The 20856-nt window shown below is 54.7% G+C and overlaps 1 protein-coding gene across 1 annotated transcript; it reads left to right on the forward strand.

The window, feature by feature from the left end:
• Positions 1-4329: 4329 nt before the first annotated feature.
• Positions 4330-19973, forward strand: LOC115834073 (testicular haploid expressed gene protein). The gene is made up of 9 exons (XM_030808856.1): positions 4330-4637; positions 5864-5986; positions 6275-6346; positions 6753-6814; positions 7571-7640; positions 8827-8944; positions 13494-13653; positions 19713-19857; positions 19892-19973. Exons 1-9 carry the CDS (start codon positions 4330-4332, stop codon positions 19971-19973), a joined length of 1140 nt encoding a protein of 379 aa, XP_030664716.1.
• The last annotated feature ends 883 nt before the right edge of the window (positions 19974-20856 follow it).

Consider the following 20856-nt stretch of genomic DNA (forward strand, 5'->3'; position numbering starts at 1 on the left):
CTCTTTTCTTTCTTTTTTCTTTTTTTTTTGTGTGAGGAATCTCACTCTATCACCCAGGCTGCAGTGCAGTGGCAGGATCTTGGCTCATTGCAAACTCCACCTCCTGGGTTCAAGTGATTCTCCTTCCTCAGCCTCCTAAGTAGCTGAGTTTACAGGTGTGCGCCACCACGCCCAGCTAAGTTTTTGTATTTTTAGTAGAGATGGGGTTCACCATGTTGGCCAGGATGGTCTCGATCTCTTGGCGTTGTGATCCGCCTGCCTTGGCCTCCCAGAGTGCTGGGATTACAGGCCGGAGTCACCATGTCCGGCCAGCACTCTTCTATTTTCTTACTGATTTATAGGAGCTATTTATTCATGGTGGGTACTAATCAATTATAGACGTGACAAATGCTGCAGTGCCATTTGTGGTTTCTGTTTCCCCTTTTTTGAGGAGTCCTGTACATCAGGCTTAAATTAAATATGGCCGACTTGTTGGTCATGTATGATTAGCACTCTACATGTCTTGTTAAAAAAATTACTCCCTACCTGGAGGGCAAAAGCATGGTCACATTCATTTTTTTCTGTAAGTTTTGAAGTTGTGTTTCAGCTTTCACATCCATATCCACTGAGGGCTGATGTTGTGTGTGGTATGAGGTAGGTGTGATAGAAGGAACAGTGATCCCTAACGGTGTCCACATCCTCGTCCCTGGAACCTGGTGTGAAAGTGATGATATGGATGGGAGTTACCCAACGCGACAGTCGAGAGACCAGGGAAAAAGCATTCGGATGCATGTGCCTGCCCAGTATGGCATCACAGGCCAGCGCCCGAAATGGCCTGCCGTGACCCTAAAGCCAATTTGACTTGGGAGCTGTGGAAGTGACCTCAGCGAAATGAAGACGCCTTCTGCCCCCACCTCCCTCCCAGTCACAGCTCACCAGACACCTTCTGCCCCACCTCCCTCCAAGTCAGACATCACCAGACGCCTTCTGCCCCCACCTCCCTCCCAGTCAGAGCTCACCAGACACCTTCTGCCCCCACCTCCCTCCAAGTCACAGCTCAGCAGACGCCTTCTGTCCCCACCTCCCTCCCAGTCAGAGCTCACTAGACGCCTTCTGCCCCCACCTCCCTCCCAGTCACAGCTCACCAGACGCCTTCTGTCCCCACCTCCCTCCCAGTCAGAGCTCACCAGACACCTTCTGCCGCCACCTCCCTGTCACAGCTCACCAGGGGCCTTCTGCCGCCACTTCCCTGTCACAGCTCACCAGATGCCTTCTGCCCCCACCTCTCTCCCAGTCAGAGCTCACCAGCTCCCAAAACTTCCAGTTCTTGCGAGCTTTCTTTCGAAATAATTTGCAACATTGCTCCTTCTAGTAAAAGCCCCAGTTTGCGCTGCAGATATACTGAAGACCTCCCAGTCTGGGCTTGCCCCAAATTGCAATTCTGATTTTACGTATTTTCCCAAACAAAACATCTTACGTAAAAATGCATCTCTACGTGCTCGTTCGAGTTTGACACTGGGAGCACGTTATTTTATGTGGCAAAATGGACTTTGCAGGTGGGACTGGGGTTGTAGACCTGGAGGGTCAGAGCACCCTGCTAATCCAGGCTGACCTTCAATCACCTGTTTCCGTAATAACCAAGCGGGTTTCCCAGCCCTGCTCAGAGATGAATGCCAGTGGAGCATCCACATGTGAGGGGGCTTGACTGGCCATTGCTGGCTTTGAAAATGGAGCGAGGGGCCAGGACCGAGAAGAGTGGTGGCCTCTGGGTGCTGGGAAAGACCCCCAGCTTACACACACGGCAGTGCTGGGAAGGGCCCCCAGCTTACACACACGGCAGTGCTGGGAAGGGCCCCCAGCTTACACACACGGCAGTGCTGGGAAAGACCCCCAGCTTACACACATGGCAGTGCTGGGAAAGACCCCCAGCTTACACACACGGCAGTGCTGGGAAAGACCCCCAGCTTACACACACGGCAAGAACACAGATCTCAGTCCTACGGCCACAAGGCACTGAATTCTGTAGCCGCCAAATGAGCAGTAGACGAGCCTTCCCCTGAGGGCTCTGGGAGCCAGCCCTGTCCACACCGTGGCTTGAGTCCTGTGAGATCCATGTTGGGCTTCTGAGCCCAGGACGGCCAGGTAATCGCTCAGCGTTGCTGGAGCCTCTGCTTGTGATATGTGTTAAGGTGGCCACAGCAGAGAGGAACACAGTCGGGACCTGGTTTATTTTCTGCCAGGCAGACGCCCCAGGTCCGGGCAGTCAGAACCCCACACATCCCACAGCCCGGTCCCCGTCCCCCTCTATTTTCTGCTCACAGCAACATCACACGACATTCAGGAATCATGCACTTCCTCGGCTGTGAGTGTCTTGCTTTTCCACAGGATGTTGCAGCAGACACGGACCCTCCAACTCTCCCCTGAGGGCGGGCAGAGTTCTGCTGTCCCTGTCCCCGTCCGCTCCTGAGTTCCTCTGGCTCCTCCTGTAGAGACATCCAACCCCGACTCCACTGAGAAGGTGCTGGGTGCAGCTCCTCCAGCCGCGTGGCCCTGGGAGCTTCCCCGTCACCCTGGAGCGCTCGTCTGCCCCTCCTCCCCACAGCGGGCTGCCGTGAGGGCTAAACGCGCTGCAGCCTGGGTGCTGCCTGCGTGCTGCGAGCTGGAGGCTGCCAGATCCCCAACCGCGCCTCCCTGGAGTAGGCTTAGGGAGCGGCCTTGAGGTGCGGCGCCCTGCTCTGAATGAGGTCTCCTGGAAACACTGCAGTGGCCACATGCCCTCCAGCGGCAACGATGCCTAACTCATCTCTTTATGAAAGGCATGCGCAGATCTTGATGAGGTTTAACTTAAGAGAGAAAAAGAAACCATTGAGTGCAAGGTGAGGGTTTAGGAGACTTCAGGCCAAGAAAGGGGATTTTCCTATGGCCTCCTGGATGGGACCAGACCCTCCCCGGGGCCTTTCTGCCTGGAGTCCTCCGAGAGACCCCTTTCCCGACAGAGGTGATGGCGAGGCTGCGTCTGGGAGCAGAGCGTCAGGGAGATGGGATGGGAGCTGGAGAGGGCTTTGCGGATGGGACGGGAGCTGGAGAGGGCTTTGTGTGTGTCGATGAACTGGGTCTCTTGCGTGCCGAGTGGTCACCATGCCCGGAGGACTGGCCCCACGCTGGTGGCAGGGGTGAGGGACACAGCAGTCCTCGGGTGGGCTAGCACTGGGTGGGGGTGGGGGTGGGGGTCCTAGGCCAGGGAGCCCAGAAAGGGGAGGGATGGTCAGGGACTCTCCTTGCATGGGGGACCGACAGGCTTGAGTCTTCAATGATGAGTAGAAAACCACCAAGCACAGAAGGGAGAAAGGCTGGGTGGGGGCACAGCACAGAGGGGGAAAAGCTGGGTGGGGGCACAGAGGGGGAGAGGCTGGGTAGGGGCACAGCACAGAGGGGGAGAGGCTGGGTGGGGGCACAGCACAGAGGGGGAGAGGCTGGGTGGGGGCACAGCACAGACGGGGAGAGGCTGGGTCAGGGCACAGGGGAGAGGCTGGGTGGGGGCACAGCACAGAGGGGGAGAGGCTGGGTGGGGGCACAGAGGGGGAGAGGCTGGGTGGGGGCACAGCACAGAGGGGGAAAAGCTGGGTGGGGGCACAGTGTGGCAGAGGCGGGAAATTCAGCTCCTTTGGCGACCTACCAGGAATTCCTGAAGGCTGCAGCCTTGGGAATACAGTTATAAGTTATAAGCATTATTTTGTTGTGAGGATCGGAGCAGCCTATTTTGAAGTTATTTCTCATGAGAGGTTAGGGCTGGAAGGGTCTGTATCACTTAGGGTGTAGTTTTAGCTGCCAGGAATTGGAAACCAAGCCAAAACGACTTAGTACCAAGGAAACTTACTGTTTCAAGTAACAGGAAGCCTGGGCACAGGGTGGATTCCAAGGCTGCTAAGTTCAGAGGCTGGACAACCGCATCAAAGGCCCACCTTTCAGTTCATCTGCCCTCAGACGGCAGGCCTCACGGTCACAAGAAGGCTGCCTGGGCTCTGGACATTACAGACGGGCCCAACAGGGACAGGAACAGGAGACGAGGTCTCTTCCTTGTGTCTCCTTTTAAGAGAGGGAAGCCATAGCTAGATGTCCCTGCAGGTTCCCCTCAGGTCTCCTTCCTAAACCAATCCTGGGAGGTCCTGAGTGAGCCGTGACCACCAGGACTGATTCCTGATCCCGGCACAAGCCCAGGTGACCAGCATTGGAGACGGCGCACGGGTTAGAATGTGGACTGTGGCGGACACTCTGCTGTTGCCGCGGCCACCACAGACACATTTGGGTGCTGAGGGAGTGAGGCCGCGGGGGCTGGGAAGGGACCGGTGCATGGGGGACAGCAGGCGAAGGTCACTCGGGAACCAGCCCAGCTCTGAGGCTGCGGGCAGGTCGAAAAGGGAGCCGGACGGCGACCCCCATGGCCTCCAGAGCTCTGTGTACGAGAGCCGGCGGGTCACAGGCCCCGAACGCCAGGACCTGGACAATGCAGAGCTGGGACCAGGAGACCCAGAAGAGCAGCTTCCCCCCGAGGAGGTGGCCGGGGAGGAGTTCCCGGAGACCCTGGATCCCAAAGAGGCACTTTCTGAGTTGGAGAGAGTCCTGGACAAGGACTTAGGAGAGGACATTCCTGAAATCAGGTGGGCACCGGGAACGGGCCTGCCTGGGCGTGGTGGGGTAGGGCTCAGCCCCCTGGGCGCAGGCCCCCGGGCATGCGAAAGGGTCGTTCCCGGCCACTGGCCTGGCTCGCTGCTCCCGAGGGGCCCGGCCCTGCCGAGTCAGCCCAGGCGTGGGCTGGTCAGTTGGCGGCCAGCACCCTCACTGGGCCCTGAGGCAGACACCAGCAAACACTCCCCTATCCGGTGGCAGGAGGTGGAGTAAACAGCGCTGACTTTGGAGTTAGGCAGACTGAGTTCAGGTGCCCAGAGTTCCGAGTTTAGCAAGTGATGGCCTCAAGTCAGACAGAGAGAAAAAGAAATGGGAAAAAAATCCTCCCAACTCAAAAGTTGAAGCCATTCTAAGCACCACACATGGCTAAAAGGTTTTAAATGGTCGGGAGGAACACGTTTTGGGTGAACTAACGCTTCAGCGAATCAGCACTGGGGGCAGTGATTTTGGGCAAGTTGCCGGAGTGTCCCCAGCAAGGCACGCACTCTACATACCTCTGGGACTCGGCTCCCGTCCTCCCTGTGCTGTGGTCCCTGCACATGCCCACGCCCAACCTGCCCCCTTCTCACCGTGGTCTCCGTGCCGCCCAGGGAGGTTGGCCGCCCAAGAACAGAGCGGCAGCCCTGCCCTCACAGGACTGTGCCAACCTGCAGAGAAAACAGCAGGGATGTGAGGGGCTTCCGGGGAGAACATGGGAGCCAAGAGCTGCGTCGAGCAAGGACAGGGCAGATGTCCTGGCATTTGGCATCTTCGCCTGCTGCCTGTTTCCCTCCCACAGTCTGTGAGCTTTCAGGGAGGCAGGAGCCGCTCTCTTTAGAGGGTGGTTGCCCCTTTGGGGCCTGGCATACAGTAGGTACTTGATAAATGTCTGTGAGATGAGTAAACATTACCTCAGTACTCACCAAAACAGCCCCACCAGGTGGGAGCTGGTCTCACCTCCAGGTCACAGAGGAGGAAGCTGAGGACCAGGGGAGACAGGTGACCTGGACAGGTCTTCCAGCGAGCAGTGGAGCTGCGGTTGGTCCAGGCCTTCGTGGTGCCAAAGTCCTCCCTCAGGGACCCCTCGCGGGAAAGGAGAGGCGGGTGGGCGGGGTGAGTGCAGACAAAAGGTGCTTGAGCAAGACCCACGCTTCTCTGGGCTCCCAAACGCATCGGGGTGGGAAAGCAGCTCCAACTTCAATGTGGATTTCTCCCAAAGCCGGCTGTCCATCAGCCAGAAGCTCCCCAGCACCACCATGGCCAAAGCGAGGAAGAGGAGGAGGCGGAGGAGGCTCATGGAGCTGGCAGAGCCCAAGATAAACTGGCAAGTCCTGAAAGACAGGTGAGAACACGCCAGACCACGACCTCGTGGGGGCAGCGCTGGGGACCTTCTTGGCACCCGTCCCGGGCTCCTCCTGTCCCCACTGCTCGGCTCCCCTCCCCCAGCTGCCACCACATCCAACAAACTTAGGGTAGGTGGGGTTGGCCAGTTAAGCAGGCGGCCAGACACTGGGACTGGCTAGGGAACTGCGGCCCTCGTGGGCGGTGGCCAAAGGAGAGTGAGGAGTATGGGAGCAAACGGGAGACCCAGGGCAAAAGGCAGTGGGGCTCGGACCCTGTCTCCTCGCAGGAAGGGTTGCTGTGGTAAGGGGTATGCCTGGATTTCCCCACGCAAGATGAGCTTGCACTTCTGTCTCTACTGGTAAGTCCAGGGCTGTCTCCTCCATCTGCCTATGCTGGGGACACGTGTCAGGTTCCAGGGGACCCCTTCACTCCAGCCACCCTCCTCTCTCCAGGGAGGAGGATCAGCGGGGGCTCCTCAGATGTGGGGCTCTCCACCCTGGTGACCTGGGTCTGCTCCCAGGAGATGGCCCTGGGCCCTCTCCTTAGCTATGCTTCTCCCCCAGCCACCTCCTTCTCTGGACATCAGCCTTGCTCACAATAATCCACACGCCCGGTGGCCCCTCACTGTCCTTCTCTGGCTTACCGCCTCTCCCAGCAACTCCACACTCCCCCCTTGGCCACCCTCCCGGCAGAGACCCAGGCTTGTTTCCGGGCAGGGCCAGGGTTCTTTGCCTCCCTTGCCCTGAGCTGCCCGCTTATTCCAGGCCCTCTGTGTACTGGACCGAGCGGTTCCTTGAGGACACCACCCTCTCCATCACAGTGCCCGGTAAGTGGCGCCCATGCCTGCTGAGGCCCCTGCCCCCGGCTGCCGGCCTCCGGGGAACCTGCCCCGCCCCATCCAGATACTTCCGGCCTCCCTTCCCCCGTCTCCTCAGAGCCTCTGTCCTCCCCACTGGAGTCTGTCCCCTGAGGAGCCAGAGCTGAGACTGGTCCTAGGGGTGAGGGGTGTGGGGAACACTCTCCAGGATAGGGCCAAATCGGGGCAAGAATTTACAAAAAGACCCTTTGCTTTCCTTTCCACAATGATTTCCATGCTTTTCTTGAGAGGAATTTGGTATTGGGATATCACAGATACCTTCAAATGAGACACTTCGAGAGTTCCCCATAGAGGAGAATAACAGTCCAGTTCTCTGCTGTGCTGTTCTCACTTTGGACCCACTGTCATCAAACCCCAGGCTTGTACTAACTTCAGAACAAAACCCATTTTCCCAGCCTGGGGGTCCCTGGATCTGTATTGAGCCCCGTTGAGGAGCCATGGTGCTGAGCTGCTGTTCCAGCCCTGCCACTCCCATCCGGTGTCTGAGGAAGGAGCTTCAAGCCTCTGAGCCCCATTGTCCCTAAATCAGGGACAGCAAGTCTTCTCTCTGCAGGGTGTCTGGCCCCCAGTGGTCTCTGCCCACAGTTCTTGCAATTCAGCCTCCTGCCCAAGCTCATGAAAAGCTGAATTCCACATGCAGAAGCCCCTGGGAACTGCAGGGTGGTTACGCTGGGGTTCACTGACTCCGGTTCCCATTTTGCACAGCGGTGTCCCGCCGAGTGGAGGAACTGTCTCGGCCCAAGAGATTCTACCTGGAATATTACAACAACAACAGGTGGGGGAAGGAGGGCTGGGTGGGTACTCAGAGGGCGAGTTTGGCAGAAACGCCTTATTCTCCCCTGACAGGATGCGGCGTGGGAAAGGGTCCAGGTCCTACAGCCCTAGACCGCCTGTGTTCAGACGGGGCTGGCCTGCTTCCCAGCCCACATCCCCAGCAGGCTGCTTGGCCCCTTGCAACCGCATTGCCGGCTGTGGAATGCTGGTGGTGGAGGGCACCCGTGAAAGGGGATTTGCATAGTGCCTGACAGTTCGTGCTCAGATGTTATCATCATTGTGACTGTATCTTGTTTACTCAAAAAAAGGTAGAAATTGTAAGACACATTAGTATTTTATGTACAAAATTCTTTCTTACCACTTAGAGCCCCTGTGCTTGTTAAAAGTGACCTTTAGTTATTTAGACACAACATATTATTACCCATCTTTATGCAGGGTATGAAGGAAGTAGACAGCGGAAGTGTGTCCAACTGTTTTGAACCACTCACACACTGTTCTCACGCCTGTGTGCACTTTTAACGCCAAATCATATCGTAACCTGAAGACAATTTAAACTGCAATTAAACAACTCCTGTAGAAGCAGCAGTGCAGATCACATGAACAGCTACATCTGAGCACACACACAGATGCAGCCAGATGTAGCCATGACACTTCCGCCATCTGGCTGGCAGCACTCGTAAGCTGCATGCCAACCTCAGACCTGTTCGATGTGGAGACCCTGCCTTAGAATCAATGAAATGCGGCTTTATGTCCGGGCAGAGGCGTAGCTGAGACCTGATTTTAGCAGGCACAGCCGGGAGCTCAGCTGTCCTTCGCTTTCCCCAGCTTTGCATGGCAACCTCAGGCCAAACACTTTCATCCCTTGGGTCCAAGTGCTCACCCCAGGCTCTTGACGATGGGGGTGTGTAGAGAAGGCCTGGGAGGAGCTGCCATCCCAGAAGGGAACGGAGAAGGCCTGGACCTGAGGGGGGACGTTGCACATTGAGCAGAGACAACCCAGGGAGATGGTAGCTCTGTACTTGAGAACTCTTAGAAATTCTTTATGAATCCCTGTTTGGAGGCGCTTTCAAAACCCACCACTCTCCCAGGCTCTCTTAACCCCAGAAACAGAGGAGCTTGGAAAGACAGACACACACACACGCACCTCTCCCCGCCGAGCTGCTGGTCTAAAATTGGGACCTCCCCAGGACGACTCCTGTCTGGCCCATTCCTCGGTCCTCCCTGGAATACAGAGCATCGAGTCGCCTGAAGGAACTGGCCGCCCCGAAGATTCGTAGTAACTTCTGGAGCATGCCCATGTCTGAGGTGGGTGCCCCGTGCCCCCCGCGACTCACCCCCGCCAGGCGGGCTGGGACCCGGCAGAGAGTGAAAGAGGCTTTGCCTTTGGGAGTCAGGGGAGGAGGAGATGCGGCACAGGGCGGCTGCCTTTGTCCGGGAGCAGCTTTATTTTGATCTCTCACTGTCTTCAGAGCCGCCCAGGGGTCATCCTTCCCGGCACTTCAGCCCGGGGTGGATCCCAAAGCTTCCAGCTCACACTCAGGAATTAGAACAGTCTTATCTCAGGTGTTCAGAAAGCTCTCATCTCTCGCCCAGCTCAGGCCGGACACCTGGCCACTGGCAACCACTGACCTCGCTCTAAGCCTGTAGCTTTCGCTCTTCCGAAAGTCTGAACCGCGCAGCCTGCGGACTTGACCCGGCTTCTGCCGCCCCCGCCACCCGCTCTGCATGTGAGACTCTCGCGTGCGTTAGTAGTTTATTCCTTGTCATCGCCGGTTCACTTCCACAATTTGCCGATCCAGGCACCCACTGAAGGGTATTTGGGTGGCTTCCAGTTTAGGACCGTTACAATAAAACTGCTGTGAATATCTGTATACAGCTTTTTGTGGAGGTGTAAGTTTCCATATCTCCAGGGTAATACCCAGAATTGGAATTTCTCAGTTACTGGGTATATCTAACTTTTAAGAAACTGACCAACGGTTGTCCAAAGTGACGGCGCCATCTTGCATTCTCTACATACCTCTGGGACTCGGCTCCCGTCCTCCCTGCGCTGTGGTCCTTGCACGTGCCCACGCCCAACCTGGGTGGGGGGGATTGAGCTCAGGCTCTCCCGTCCTGGCCACCATCTTGCATTCTCCAAACGGGGAATGAGGTGAGGCAATCCCCTTCCTGGTTGCCATCTTGCATTCTCCGGGCCAGGAGTGGGAGCCCAGGCGCACCCTATCCTGGCCGCCATCTTGCGTTCTTTGGGCTGGAAGTGGGAGCTCAGGCTCTCCCTGTTGTCAGGCCTCTAAGGCCAAGCCAAGCCATCGCGTCCCCTGTGACTTGCACATATACACCCAGATGGCCTGAAGTAACTGAAGATCCGCAAAAGAAGTAAAAATAGCCTTAACTGATGACATTCCACCATTGTGATTTGTTTTTGCCCCACCCTAACTGATCAATGTACTTTGTAATCTCCCCTATCCTAAAGAAGGTACTTTGTAAATCTCCCCTACCCTTAAGAAGGTTCTTTGTAATTCTCCCCACCCTTAAGAATGTACTTTGTGAGATCCAAAAGAATGTACTTTGTGAGATCCAAAAATGCCTGCAAAACATTGCTCTCACCACCTATCCCAAAACCTATAAGAACTAATGATAATCCACCACCCTTTGCTGACTCTCTTTTCGGACTCAGCCTGCCTGCACCCAGGTGATTAAAAGCTTTTATTGCTCACACAAAGCCTGTTTAGTGGTCTCTTCACACGGACGTGCATGAAACCCATCCTGGCCATCATCTTGCATTCTCCCTGTGGGGAGTGGGAGCTCAGGTGCTTTCCATCCTGGCCGCCATATTGCATTCTGTAGGCAGGGAGTGGGAGCTCAGGTGCTCCCCACTCTGGCCACCATCCTGCATTCTCCGGGTGGGGAGTGGGAGGTCAGGCGCCCCATCCTGGCCGCCATCTTGCGTTCTCTTGGCAGGGAGTGGGAGCTCAGGCTCTCCCCATCTTGGCCACCATCTTGCATTCTCCAAGCGGAGAATGAGCTGAGACGATCCCCTTTCTGGTTGCCATCTTGCATTCTTTGGGAGGGGAGTGAGCTCTGGTGTGCCCCATCTTGGCCGCCATCTTGCATTCTCAGAGTGGGGAGGGGAAGCTCAGGCGCTCCCCATCCTGGCCGCCATCTTGTGTTCTCCAAACGGGGAATGAGCTGAGGCGTGCCCCATCCTGGCTGCCATCTTGCATTCTCCGAGCAGGGAGTGAGCTCGAGTGCTCCCCATCCTGGCAGCCATTTTGCATTCTCTGAGCAGGGAGTGGAAGCTCAGGTGCTCCCCATTTTGGCCGCCATCTTGCATTCTCCAAGCTGGGAATAAGCTGAGGTGATCCCCTTCCTGGTTGCCATCTTGCATTCTCTGGGGGGAGTGAGCTCTGGCGTGCCCTATCCTGGCCGCCATCTTGCATTCTCCGAGCAGGGAGTGGAAGATCAGGCGCTCCCCATCCTTGCCGCCATCTTGTGTTCTCCAAGCGGGGAATGAGCCGAGGCGTGCCCCATCCTGGCCGCCATCTTGTGTTCTTCAGGTGGGGAGTGAGCTCAGGTGCTCCCCATCCTGGCGCCATCTTGTGTTCTCCAAGCGGGCGATGAGCTGAAGTGATCCCCCTCCTGGTTGCCATCTTGCATTCTCTGAGCGAGGAATGAGCTGAGGCGATCCCCTTCCTGGTTGCCATCTTGCATTCTCTGTTGGGGGGAGTGAGCTCTGGCGTGCCGCATCCTGGCCGCCATCTTGCATTCTCCGAGTGGGGAGTGGAAGTTCAGGCACTCCCCATTGTGGCCAGCACTCGGTGGTGGTGCCCGCTTGCCTGCTTGTTGGTTTGTTCATCTGATTATTCCTAAACGTTTTGGCCGCTTCTCGCGTGGCATTAATTTCCATTTCCCTCACTGTGTGTGGTCGCATCTTCTCCTGTGGTGGTTTCTCAGACCCCATTTGGGAAGTTTAAAGTGACACCATCTCTCCCATAAAACCTCAGTAGGAATTTCTAACAGACAAGAACATTTTAAAACACGATCTCAGTAGCACTGATCACACTAAAAAGTGAACAATGGTTCCGTGATACCAACATGTGCAGTCCATGTTCCCTTTCCCACCTGTCTGAAGAACGGCTTCCTGCGGTTGGTTTGGATGCATCAGGGCCTGCCCCTCCAGGACCGGAGCTCCTTGAAAGCAGGACTGAAATGGAGTCTCGCCACCTCAGCAGCCCGGCCTGAGCTGTGTGAATGGAGGCTTCAGGGCTGGTGGGAAGAGAGGAGGCCGGAGGGAGTCAGGGAGGGAGAAGACAGATCATTGAGTGGGTGCTTAAATTGTAAACACCACAATATCTTTGCTGAGAGATGTGTCTGTGATTTTTATGGGGGAGCAATTTCAAGAAGAAAGGGACTGAAATTTCACAGTGACCTTTGAGGATGGTTTCATTTCATTCTCTGCCTCCACGCAGGCTCCAGACAGAGTTAGGACCAGCCAACAATCACAGACTCTCAGGTAACGCTCCAAGAATGGATGGACAGGAGCATGTAGTTAGGCGTGGGTCGGACACCTCCACTTCCCTTTTAAGGAAGAAAACATTTCAGCAGCTGTCCTCCCTCCCTCCCCAGAGGCATCGGGAATGGCCAGTTCCTCTTCCAGCAAAGCATAAGTGGGAGACGTGTGAAGCGGTCCTTTGCCTACTCCTTAGTTATTTTGCAGGCGGACTCCTACACACGTGTACGGGAGCCAGCCTGGTGAAGGGGAAGAGAGTGCCTATGAGGCGAGGGGAGGGAAGCCCTCTCCAATTTAAGGGTGTCTGAGCACCGCCCAGTACTCAGTCTCTGCGTAGGCTGGTGCAGAGTATCAAAAACACACTTTCAGTGGACCATGGGTTTTCTGGAAAATGTCAAGAATGTGTGTGTAGATGGGGTCTTGCTATGTTGCCCAGGCTGCTCTTGAACTCACGTGATCCTGCCACCTTGACCCCCCCAAAGTGCTGCCACTGTGCCTGCCACTGCTGAGAATTGATTTGGGGAGCAAGGGTGCCACGTTTCTGGGTGAAACGTCTGCAAGGTCTCCCACCTCGGCCAGCACTGCCCCACTGTCATCGTTTTCATACCCTGTCCCCTAGGTCGTGTTTTGTGGTTTTTGTGAACATAAATGACTCTGTCTTGCTTTCCCTCATTACCGTTTTCTACAGCAATTTGTGCCGATTTATGGAGGAAAAAAATGGTCTAACTGCTGGGTTGCCCTCTCTTGAGAATATGCTGCAGTCAGCTTGTGCAGCTACCAGCGGCCGGGCGCCCGGCTCCTTCCGGGGTGTGTGCGTGGTAACAAAGCTGCAGGGAACATCCCTGCACCCATTTCCGCGGGTCAGGTGCAGGAGTCCCTGTATGTGGCAGTAACCAAGCCTGTGCGTGTTCAGCTGAACCTAGTGGACGAATTGCTCCCTGAGCTGCCTGTACTAATTTACTCTCCTTCCAGTCATGCATGAGAGTCTCTCACCAGGGCTTGATAATGTCAGACTTTTTCATTGTTGCCAAATTTGTGAGCGTGGAGTGATATTTTGTTGTTTTAATTTACCAATTGTTGACATTACATTGGTCAAAAGACAGGATTATTGACCATTTAGGGTTCGTCTCCCGTATCATTTGCTCAGCCCTTTTGGGGTTTTTTTGGTTATTGATGTGGAGGAGCTCTTTATACATGATAGTTACTAATCCTTTCATGAATACATTACAAACCAACTTCTTCCCAGTCTGTCTTGTGTCTTTTAGTGTTGCTCCTGGGGTCCTTTTGCTCCAGGACCCACGAGGCATCATGGACTGTTTTACGTAATCCTTCTATTTCTCTTTCCAGGTGTCCCAGGTGTCCAGGGCAGCCCAAATGGCAGTCCCCAGCTCACGGATCCTCCAGTTGTCAAAGCCGAAGGCCCCAGCCGCCCTGTTGGAAGAGTGGGACCCCATGCCAAAACCCAAGCCACATGTGTCAGACTATAACCGCCTCCTTCACTTGGCCAGTAAGTAGGTGCCTCAGGCTAGGCATTTCCTGATGTCCTGTCCAAATCCCAGGGGACACCTTATACCTCTGCCTAGAGCGGGCAGAGGGAAGCTCTCCCCCATGAAAGAGAAGCAGGAATCACAGGGACGTGTGGTCCGGAAGCAGAGGGTGTTGTCTGAGAGGGTTTTCTAGCAGGAAAAAAAGATGCAGAAGAGAAAATCAGGGTGCAGAGCAGGGGCCAGAGAGCCCCGCTAAGGGACAAAGGCAGCTTTAACATGGGTGTTGGCCTGCCTCCATTCCTGTCCTTTAAAACAAATTGATTAAGCATTTTCCTCAACGGCAAGGGTAATATGTGCGAATTGCCAGAGAAGTTGCTTGGCCATTTAGGTTTACTCTTCTATATCGCTTTCCCAGGTTCCTGCTGCCTCGTGTTTTGGCGTTGTAGATTGAGAGCAGCTCTTTATGTAAGATGGTTATTAATCCCTTGTTGAACACATTGCACGATAACTTCTTCCCAGTCTGTGTCTTGTCTTTTAACTTCGCTTATGGGGACTTTTCTTTGTTTATTCATTCATTCTTTCATCCATTCCCTTGATATCTGTGAAATGATGAGTGGAATGAATGGAAACAGATGAGTGCTGATGCAGCACTGCCTTACACCGTCCTGCACACACTCGTGCTCACCACACACACACACACACACACACACACACACACAGTGAGTATAAACATCGATACACTGGTACACGCACGCCCTCATGCTCACCACAAACACGGTGAATATAAACATTGATACCCTGGTACACGCACACACTCGCGCTTACCACACACACACGGTGAGTATAAACATCCATACACTGGTACACGCACGCACTCACGCTCACCACAAACACGGTGAATATAAACATTGATACACTGGTACACGCACGCACACACGCTCACCACACACACACACGGTGAATATAAACACCCATACACTGGTACACGCATGCACTCATGCTCACCACACACACAAGTGGTGAGTATAAACATCCATACACTGGTACACGCACGCATGTATACATCCATCCATGTTTCAAATGTACATATAAATATATATCCGTGTGTGCGTGTGCATGTGTTTGTGCATGTGCGTGCGTGTGTGAGAGAATGACGGAGGGTTGAGGCTTCCACCCACTCATAGTTGGGACCACCTTTTTTTTTGAGACGGAGTCTTGCTCTGTCGCCCAGGCTGGAGTGCAGTGGCGAGATCTTGGCTCACTGCAACCTCTGCCTCCTGGGTTCAAGCAATTCTCCTGCCCAGCCACCCAAGTAGCTGGGACTACAGGGGCCTGCCACCACTCCTGGCTACTTTTTGTATTTTTAGTAGAGACAGGGTTTCATCATGTTGGCCAGGCTGGTCTTGAACTCCTGACCTCATGATCCGCACACCTCGGCCTCCCAAATTGCTGGGATTACAGGCGTGAGCCACCGCGCCTGGCCAGGAAGCAGCATTTTTAAAACGTGAAGCAGACGAGCAAATGAAGTGCACTGAACTATGTGGGGTTAGAGCAAGAGTGTGGCTGTTTCTCTGTGTGTGCTCACACTTGCTATGTGGTGGGGATAAGAGCGAGTGTGTGGCTGTTTCTCCGTGTGTGCTCACACTTGCTATGTGGTGGGGATAAGAGCGAGTGTGTGGCCGTTTCTCTGTGTGTGCTCACACTTGCTATGTGGTGGGGATAAGAGCGAGTGTGTGGCCGTTTCTCCGTGTGTGCTCACACTTGCTATGTGGTGGGGATAAGAGCGAGTGTGTGGCTGTTTCTCTGTGTGTGCTCACACTTGCTATGTGGTGGGGTAGAGTGAGTGTGTGGCTGTTTCTCTGTGTGTGCTCACACTTGCTATGTGGTGGGGATAAGAGCGAGTGTGTGGCTGTTTCTCTGTGTGTGCTCACACTTGCTATGTGGTGGGGATAAGAGCGAGTGTGTGGCTGTTTCTGTGTGTGTACTCACACTTGCTATGTGGTGGGGATAAGAGCGAGTGTGTGGCTGTTTCTCTGTGCTCACACTTGCTATGTGGTGGGGATAAGAGCGAGTGTGTGGCTGTTTCTCCGTGTGTGCTCACACTTGCTATGTGGTGGGGATAAGAGCGAGTGTGTGGCTGTTTCTCTGTGCTCACACTTGCTATGTGGTGGGGATAAGAGCGAGTGTGTGGCTGTTTCTCCGTGTGTGCTCACACTTGCTATGTGGTGGGGATAAGAGCGAGTGTGTGGCTGTTTCTCTGTGCTCACACTTGCTATGTGGTGGGGATAAGAGCGAGTGTGTGGCTGTTTCTCCGTGTGTGCTCACACTTGCTATGTGGTGGGGATAAGAGCGAGTGTGTGGCTGTTTCTCTGTGCTCACACTTGCTATGTGGTGGGGATAAGAGCGAGTGTGTGGCTGTTTCTCTGTGCTCACACTTGCTATGTGGTGGGGATAAGAGCGAGTGTGTGGCTGTTTCTCTGTGTGTGCTCACACTTGCTATGTGGTGGGGATAAGAGCGAGTGTGTGGCTGTTTCTCTGTGTGTGCTCACACTTGCTATGTGGTGGGGATAAGAGCGAGTGTGTGGCTGTTTCTCTGTGTGTGCTCACACTTGCTATGTGGTGGGGATAAGAGCGAGTGTGTGGCTGTTTCTCTGTGTGTGCTCACACTTGCTATGTGGTGGGGTAGAGCGAGTGTGTGGCTGTGCTGTTTCTGTGTGTGCTCACACTTGCTATGTGGTGGGGATAAGAGCGAGTGTGTGGCTGTTTCTTTGTGTGCTCACACTTGCTATGTGGACTCAGTAGCTGCTGCTACGGAGTGCTGGAAACTCAACAGAGTTTCAAAGCCCAGATGCCTACTAAATTCTCACAGAGGAGTTCAAAGAAGGCTAGGTTCTGGGCACGATTCTTCCAGCCCCCTCAGGGTCACCAAGGCCCCACTGCTTGACCCCCTTACCCTGCACAAGGGCATCTGCCAGGCAGAGCTCTCATCCACCCAGAAGGTGCAGAAGAGACAATTAGCGTGCAGAGCACGGGCCAGAGAAGCACTCACACCTGTACCAGTGAATGGATGTTTATATTCATGACGTGTGTGCGTGGTGAGCGCGGGTGCGTGCAGGATTCACGTGTGTGCGGGGTGAGCGCGGGTGCGTGCAGGATTCACGTGTGTGCGTGGTGAGCGCGGGTGCGTGCAGGATTCACGTGTGTGCGTGGTGAGCGCGGGTGCGTGCAGGATTCACGTGTGTGTGTGGTGAGCGCGGGTGCGTGCAGGATTCACGTGTGTGCGTGGTGAGCGTGGGTGCGTGCAGGATTCACGTGTGTGCGTGGTGAGCGCGGGTGCGTGCAGGATTCACGTGTGTGCGTGGTGAGCGCGGGTGCGTGCAGGACGGTCTAAGACAGTGCTGCATCTGCAGTTTCCATTCAGATGGCCTTGCCCAGCCACGTGCCACGTGGGGTTCTGCCTGCCTAGTGGAAGAGACTCCACGCTCTTTTCCCCAGGAGCCTCTTCACAGAGCCAGGGCTGGTCTGCCAAGAAGTGGGTAGCGCTTATTCATTTGCACAGAGGTTCCACGCAAAGAGGGATCTGGAAAGAAGGTGGGAGCTTCCCCAGAAATCAGAGGCCCTGCAGCCCTGAGAGGCAAGGTAGAGGACAGCCCAGCTGCTATGGCAGACTTGGTGGCCACCTTTCTTCCTAGTCTCCAAGCAGTCTGCTGCTATAAAGGAAGGGGTGGGGGAGAGATGGTGAGAAGGGGGTACCAGGAGGAGGGGGCCACGAGTGCCTGAGGGACAGTCACCAGGGGGCAAGACATGACGCCAGCCAGGGGGAGGAGATGCCTCCTGCCCCGACCCACTTACCACCATGACATGAGCAGGTGGAGGGGGGTGAACCAGGGTCACCTGGGTTGGCAGCAGAGTGAGGGGACTTGAGCTGTCTTGGCTGTGACCCCCTGAGTCCCCCTTTCAGGTACGTGTGGCCATTTTTTTTTTTTTTTTTTAGAGATAGGGTCTTGCTGTGTTGCTCAGTCTGGCCTCAAAACTCTAGGGCTTAAGTGGCCCTCCTGCCTCTGCCTCCGAAAGTGCTGGAAGGACGGGCATGTGCCGTTGAGCCTGGCTGCCTGTGGCCATTTGAAATATTTTTTCTTTTTCTTTCTTTCTTTTTTTTTTTTTTTTTTTTTGAGACAGAGTCTCGCTCTGTCACTCAGGCTGGAGTGCAATGGCGCGATCTCAGCTCACTGCAATCTCCGCCTCCCAGGTTCGCGCCATTCTCCTGCCTCAGCAGCTTGAGTAGCTGGGACTACAGGCAGCTGCCACCACGCCTGGCTAATTTTTTTTTGTATTTTTAGTAGAGATGGGGTTTCACTGTGTTAGCCAGGATGGTCTTGATCTCCTGACCTCCTGATCTGCCTGCCTTGACCTCCCGATCTGCCCGCCTTGACCTCCCAAAGTGCTGGGATTACAGGCATGAGTCACTGCGCCCGGCCGAAATATTTTTTTCTTTATAATTCACCCTGTTTTTAAGTGTAGATTTCATAGCTGGATGTGGCAGTGCATGACTGTAGCCCCAGCTACTTGGGAGGCTGAGGCGGGAGGATTGCTGGAACTCAGAAGTTCAAGTCAGGTGGAGGCTGCAGTGAGCTATGATCGTGCTCCAGCCTGGGAGACACAGCAAGACCCTGCCTCAAAATAAAATAAAATGGGGCCAGGCGTGGTGGCTCACGCCTGTAATCCCAGTACTTTGGGAGGCCGAGGCGGGCAGATTGCCTGAAGTCAGGAGTTCGAGACCAGCCTGGCCAACATGGTGAAACCCTGTCTCTACTGAAAATACAAAAAATGAGTCAGGCGTGGTGGCGGGCGCCTGTAGTGCCAGCTACTCGGAGGCTGAGGCAGGAGAATCGCTTGAACCCGGGGAGCGGAGGTTACAGTGAGCCAAGGTCATGCCACTGCACTCCAGCCTGGGCGACAGAGCAAGACTCTGTCTCAAAATAAAATAATAAAGTAAAATAAAATGATAAAATGAAATAAAAAATAGGCCAGGCGCAGTGGCTCACGCCTGTAATCCCAGCCCTTTCGGAGGCTGAGGCGGACAGATCGCCTGAGGTCAGGAGTTCAAGACCAGTCTGGCCAACATGGTGAAACCTCGTCTCTACTAACAATTGAAAGATTAGCTGGCTGTGGTGGTGCACGTCTGTAGTCCCAGCCACTCAGGAGGCTGAGGCAGGAGAATTGCTTGAACCCGGGAGGCGGAGGTTGCAGTGAGCCGAGATCACGCCACTGCACTCCAGCCTGGGCGACAGAGCAAGACTCTGTCTCAAAATAAATAAATAAAATAAAAAATATGTTTCAGTGGCTTTTAGTACAGTCACAGGGTTATGCAACCACCACCACGGTCAATTTCAGAACCTTCCTATGCCTTTAGAGGGCAGCCTCGTCCCCATCAGCTGTCACTCCCCATTCCCGTCCCCCAGCCCCTGGCACCCACATGTTCACTTCCGGACTCTGGATTGGCCTGTCCTGGACATTCGTAGAAATGGGATCACACACTGTGTGTCCTTTCGTGTCTCTGGCCTCTCGCAGAACGTGCTATCCTCAAGGCGCAGCCACGCTGTAGCCGGTGCTAGAGCCTCATTCCTTTTCTTGGCTGGGTCATATTCCACTCTGAGTAGACTACATTTTCATCCTCCATTTCTCTGCTGATGAGGAGGCCATTTGAATGTGGGAGCTTTTTTTTTTTTTTTTTTTTTTAGATGGAGTCTTGCTCTGTTGCCCAGGCTGGAGTGCAGTGGCGTGATCTGGGCTCACTGCAACCTCTTCCTCGCAAGTTCAAGCCATTCTCGTGCCTCAACCTCCCGAGTAGCTGGGACTACAGAGACGCACCACCACACTCGGCTAATTTTTGTGTTTCTAGTAGAGACGAGGTTTCATCATGTTGGCCGGGCTGGTCTTGAACTCCTGACCTCAGGTGATCCGCCTGCCTCAGCCTCCCACAGTGCTGGGATTCCAGGTGTGAGCTCCCATGCCCAGCCTGAATGTGGAGCTTTGGGGTTTGAGCTTCAGTGCTGTCCTTCTCTTCTGCCCCCACTAGGGCCCAAAGCTCAGTCGGACAAGTGCGTTCCTGACCGAGATCCTCGCTGGGAGGTGCTGGATGTCACCAAGAAGGTGGTGGCCAGCCCCCGGGTCATCTCCCTGGCCAAGCCCAAACTGCGCAAGGGCCTCAACGAGGGCTACAACCCCTATTACATCTCCCCGGCCTCCCTGGTGGCCCAGGCCTCCCCTCGCCCCTATGAGCTTGCCACCCCCAAAAGCATCACCAGAAAAGTGTGATCAACCCAGGCCTGGCCCCTAAGACCTCCGCTCCCAGTAAACACCCTCAGGCACCCTAACCCTGTGTATGTGATTATTCTGAGCTTTTTGGCCTGGAGAAGGGAGGGCAGGCTGGAAGGCCAAAAGAAGGATGAGGAGGACAATAATACTTATTTTTGCATCCAACCTGCGATTTGTCCAGCTGTTTATTTTCCGAGTCACTTTCACTGACCATCTCTAGCGCCTTCTGAATCTCTTCAGTCCAGACTTCTTCATCCACTCCTCCTGAGGGCCCACGGGACCGTCAGAGTCGGAACGACAGCCACAATCAAAGCAGCCGACGCTCCTCCTGAGGACCCACGGGACCGTCAGAGTCGGAACGACAGCCACAGTCAAACCAGCTGACACCTGTTACACAACTTATGGATCTTTAGAGTGACCTAATGATGGAGGGATTATCATTGTCCCCATTCCACAGACGTGGAGATTGAGGCTCAAATAGGTTAGGAAAACACCCCCAGTCCCTGCTATGGCCTGAACGCCTGTGTCTCCCCCAAATTCATATGTCGTAATTCCCACCCTCAAGGTGATGGTATTAGGAGGTGAGGCCTCGGGGAGGCGATGAGGTTATGGCGCAGAGCTGTCATGCATGGCATTGGTGAACTTATAAAAGAGGACCAAGAGATACCTGTCTGCCATGTGAGGACACTGAGAAGCAGGCGGTGTGCAACCAGGAGGACCCCCGTCACCAGCACCTGATCATGCTGGCACCCTGGTCTCAGGCTTGCAGCCTCCAGGACTGTGTGAAATAACCTTCTATTGTTTCTAACCCACCAGTCTATGGTACTTTGTTACAGCAGGGCAAATGGACAAAGACAGTTCCCATCTTAGCATCTGTTCGCTGCTGTAACAAACGCCCACAAATG

Source organism: Nomascus leucogenys, unplaced genomic scaffold, assembly GCF_006542625.1.
Source record: "Nomascus leucogenys isolate Asia unplaced genomic scaffold, Asia_NLE_v1 000971F_64457_qpd_obj, whole genome shotgun sequence".
NCBI lineage: Eukaryota > Metazoa > Chordata > Mammalia > Primates > Hylobatidae > Nomascus > Nomascus leucogenys.

Bases quoted from the DNA above. Each gene is read 5' to 3' on its own strand.
- LOC115834073 (XM_030808856.1), top strand. From the start codon at position 4,330: ATGGGGGACAGCAGGCGAAGGTCACTCGGGAACCAGCCCAGCTCTGAG. The intron at 5,987-6,274 runs GTGAGAACACGC...GTCTCCTCGCAG, and splicing joins TGGCAAGTCCTGAAAGACAG to GAAGGGTTGCTGTGGTAAGG. The intron at 6,815-7,570 runs GTAAGTGGCGCC...CATTTTGCACAG, and splicing joins CCTCTCCATCACAGTGCCCG to CGGTGTCCCGCCGAGTGGAG.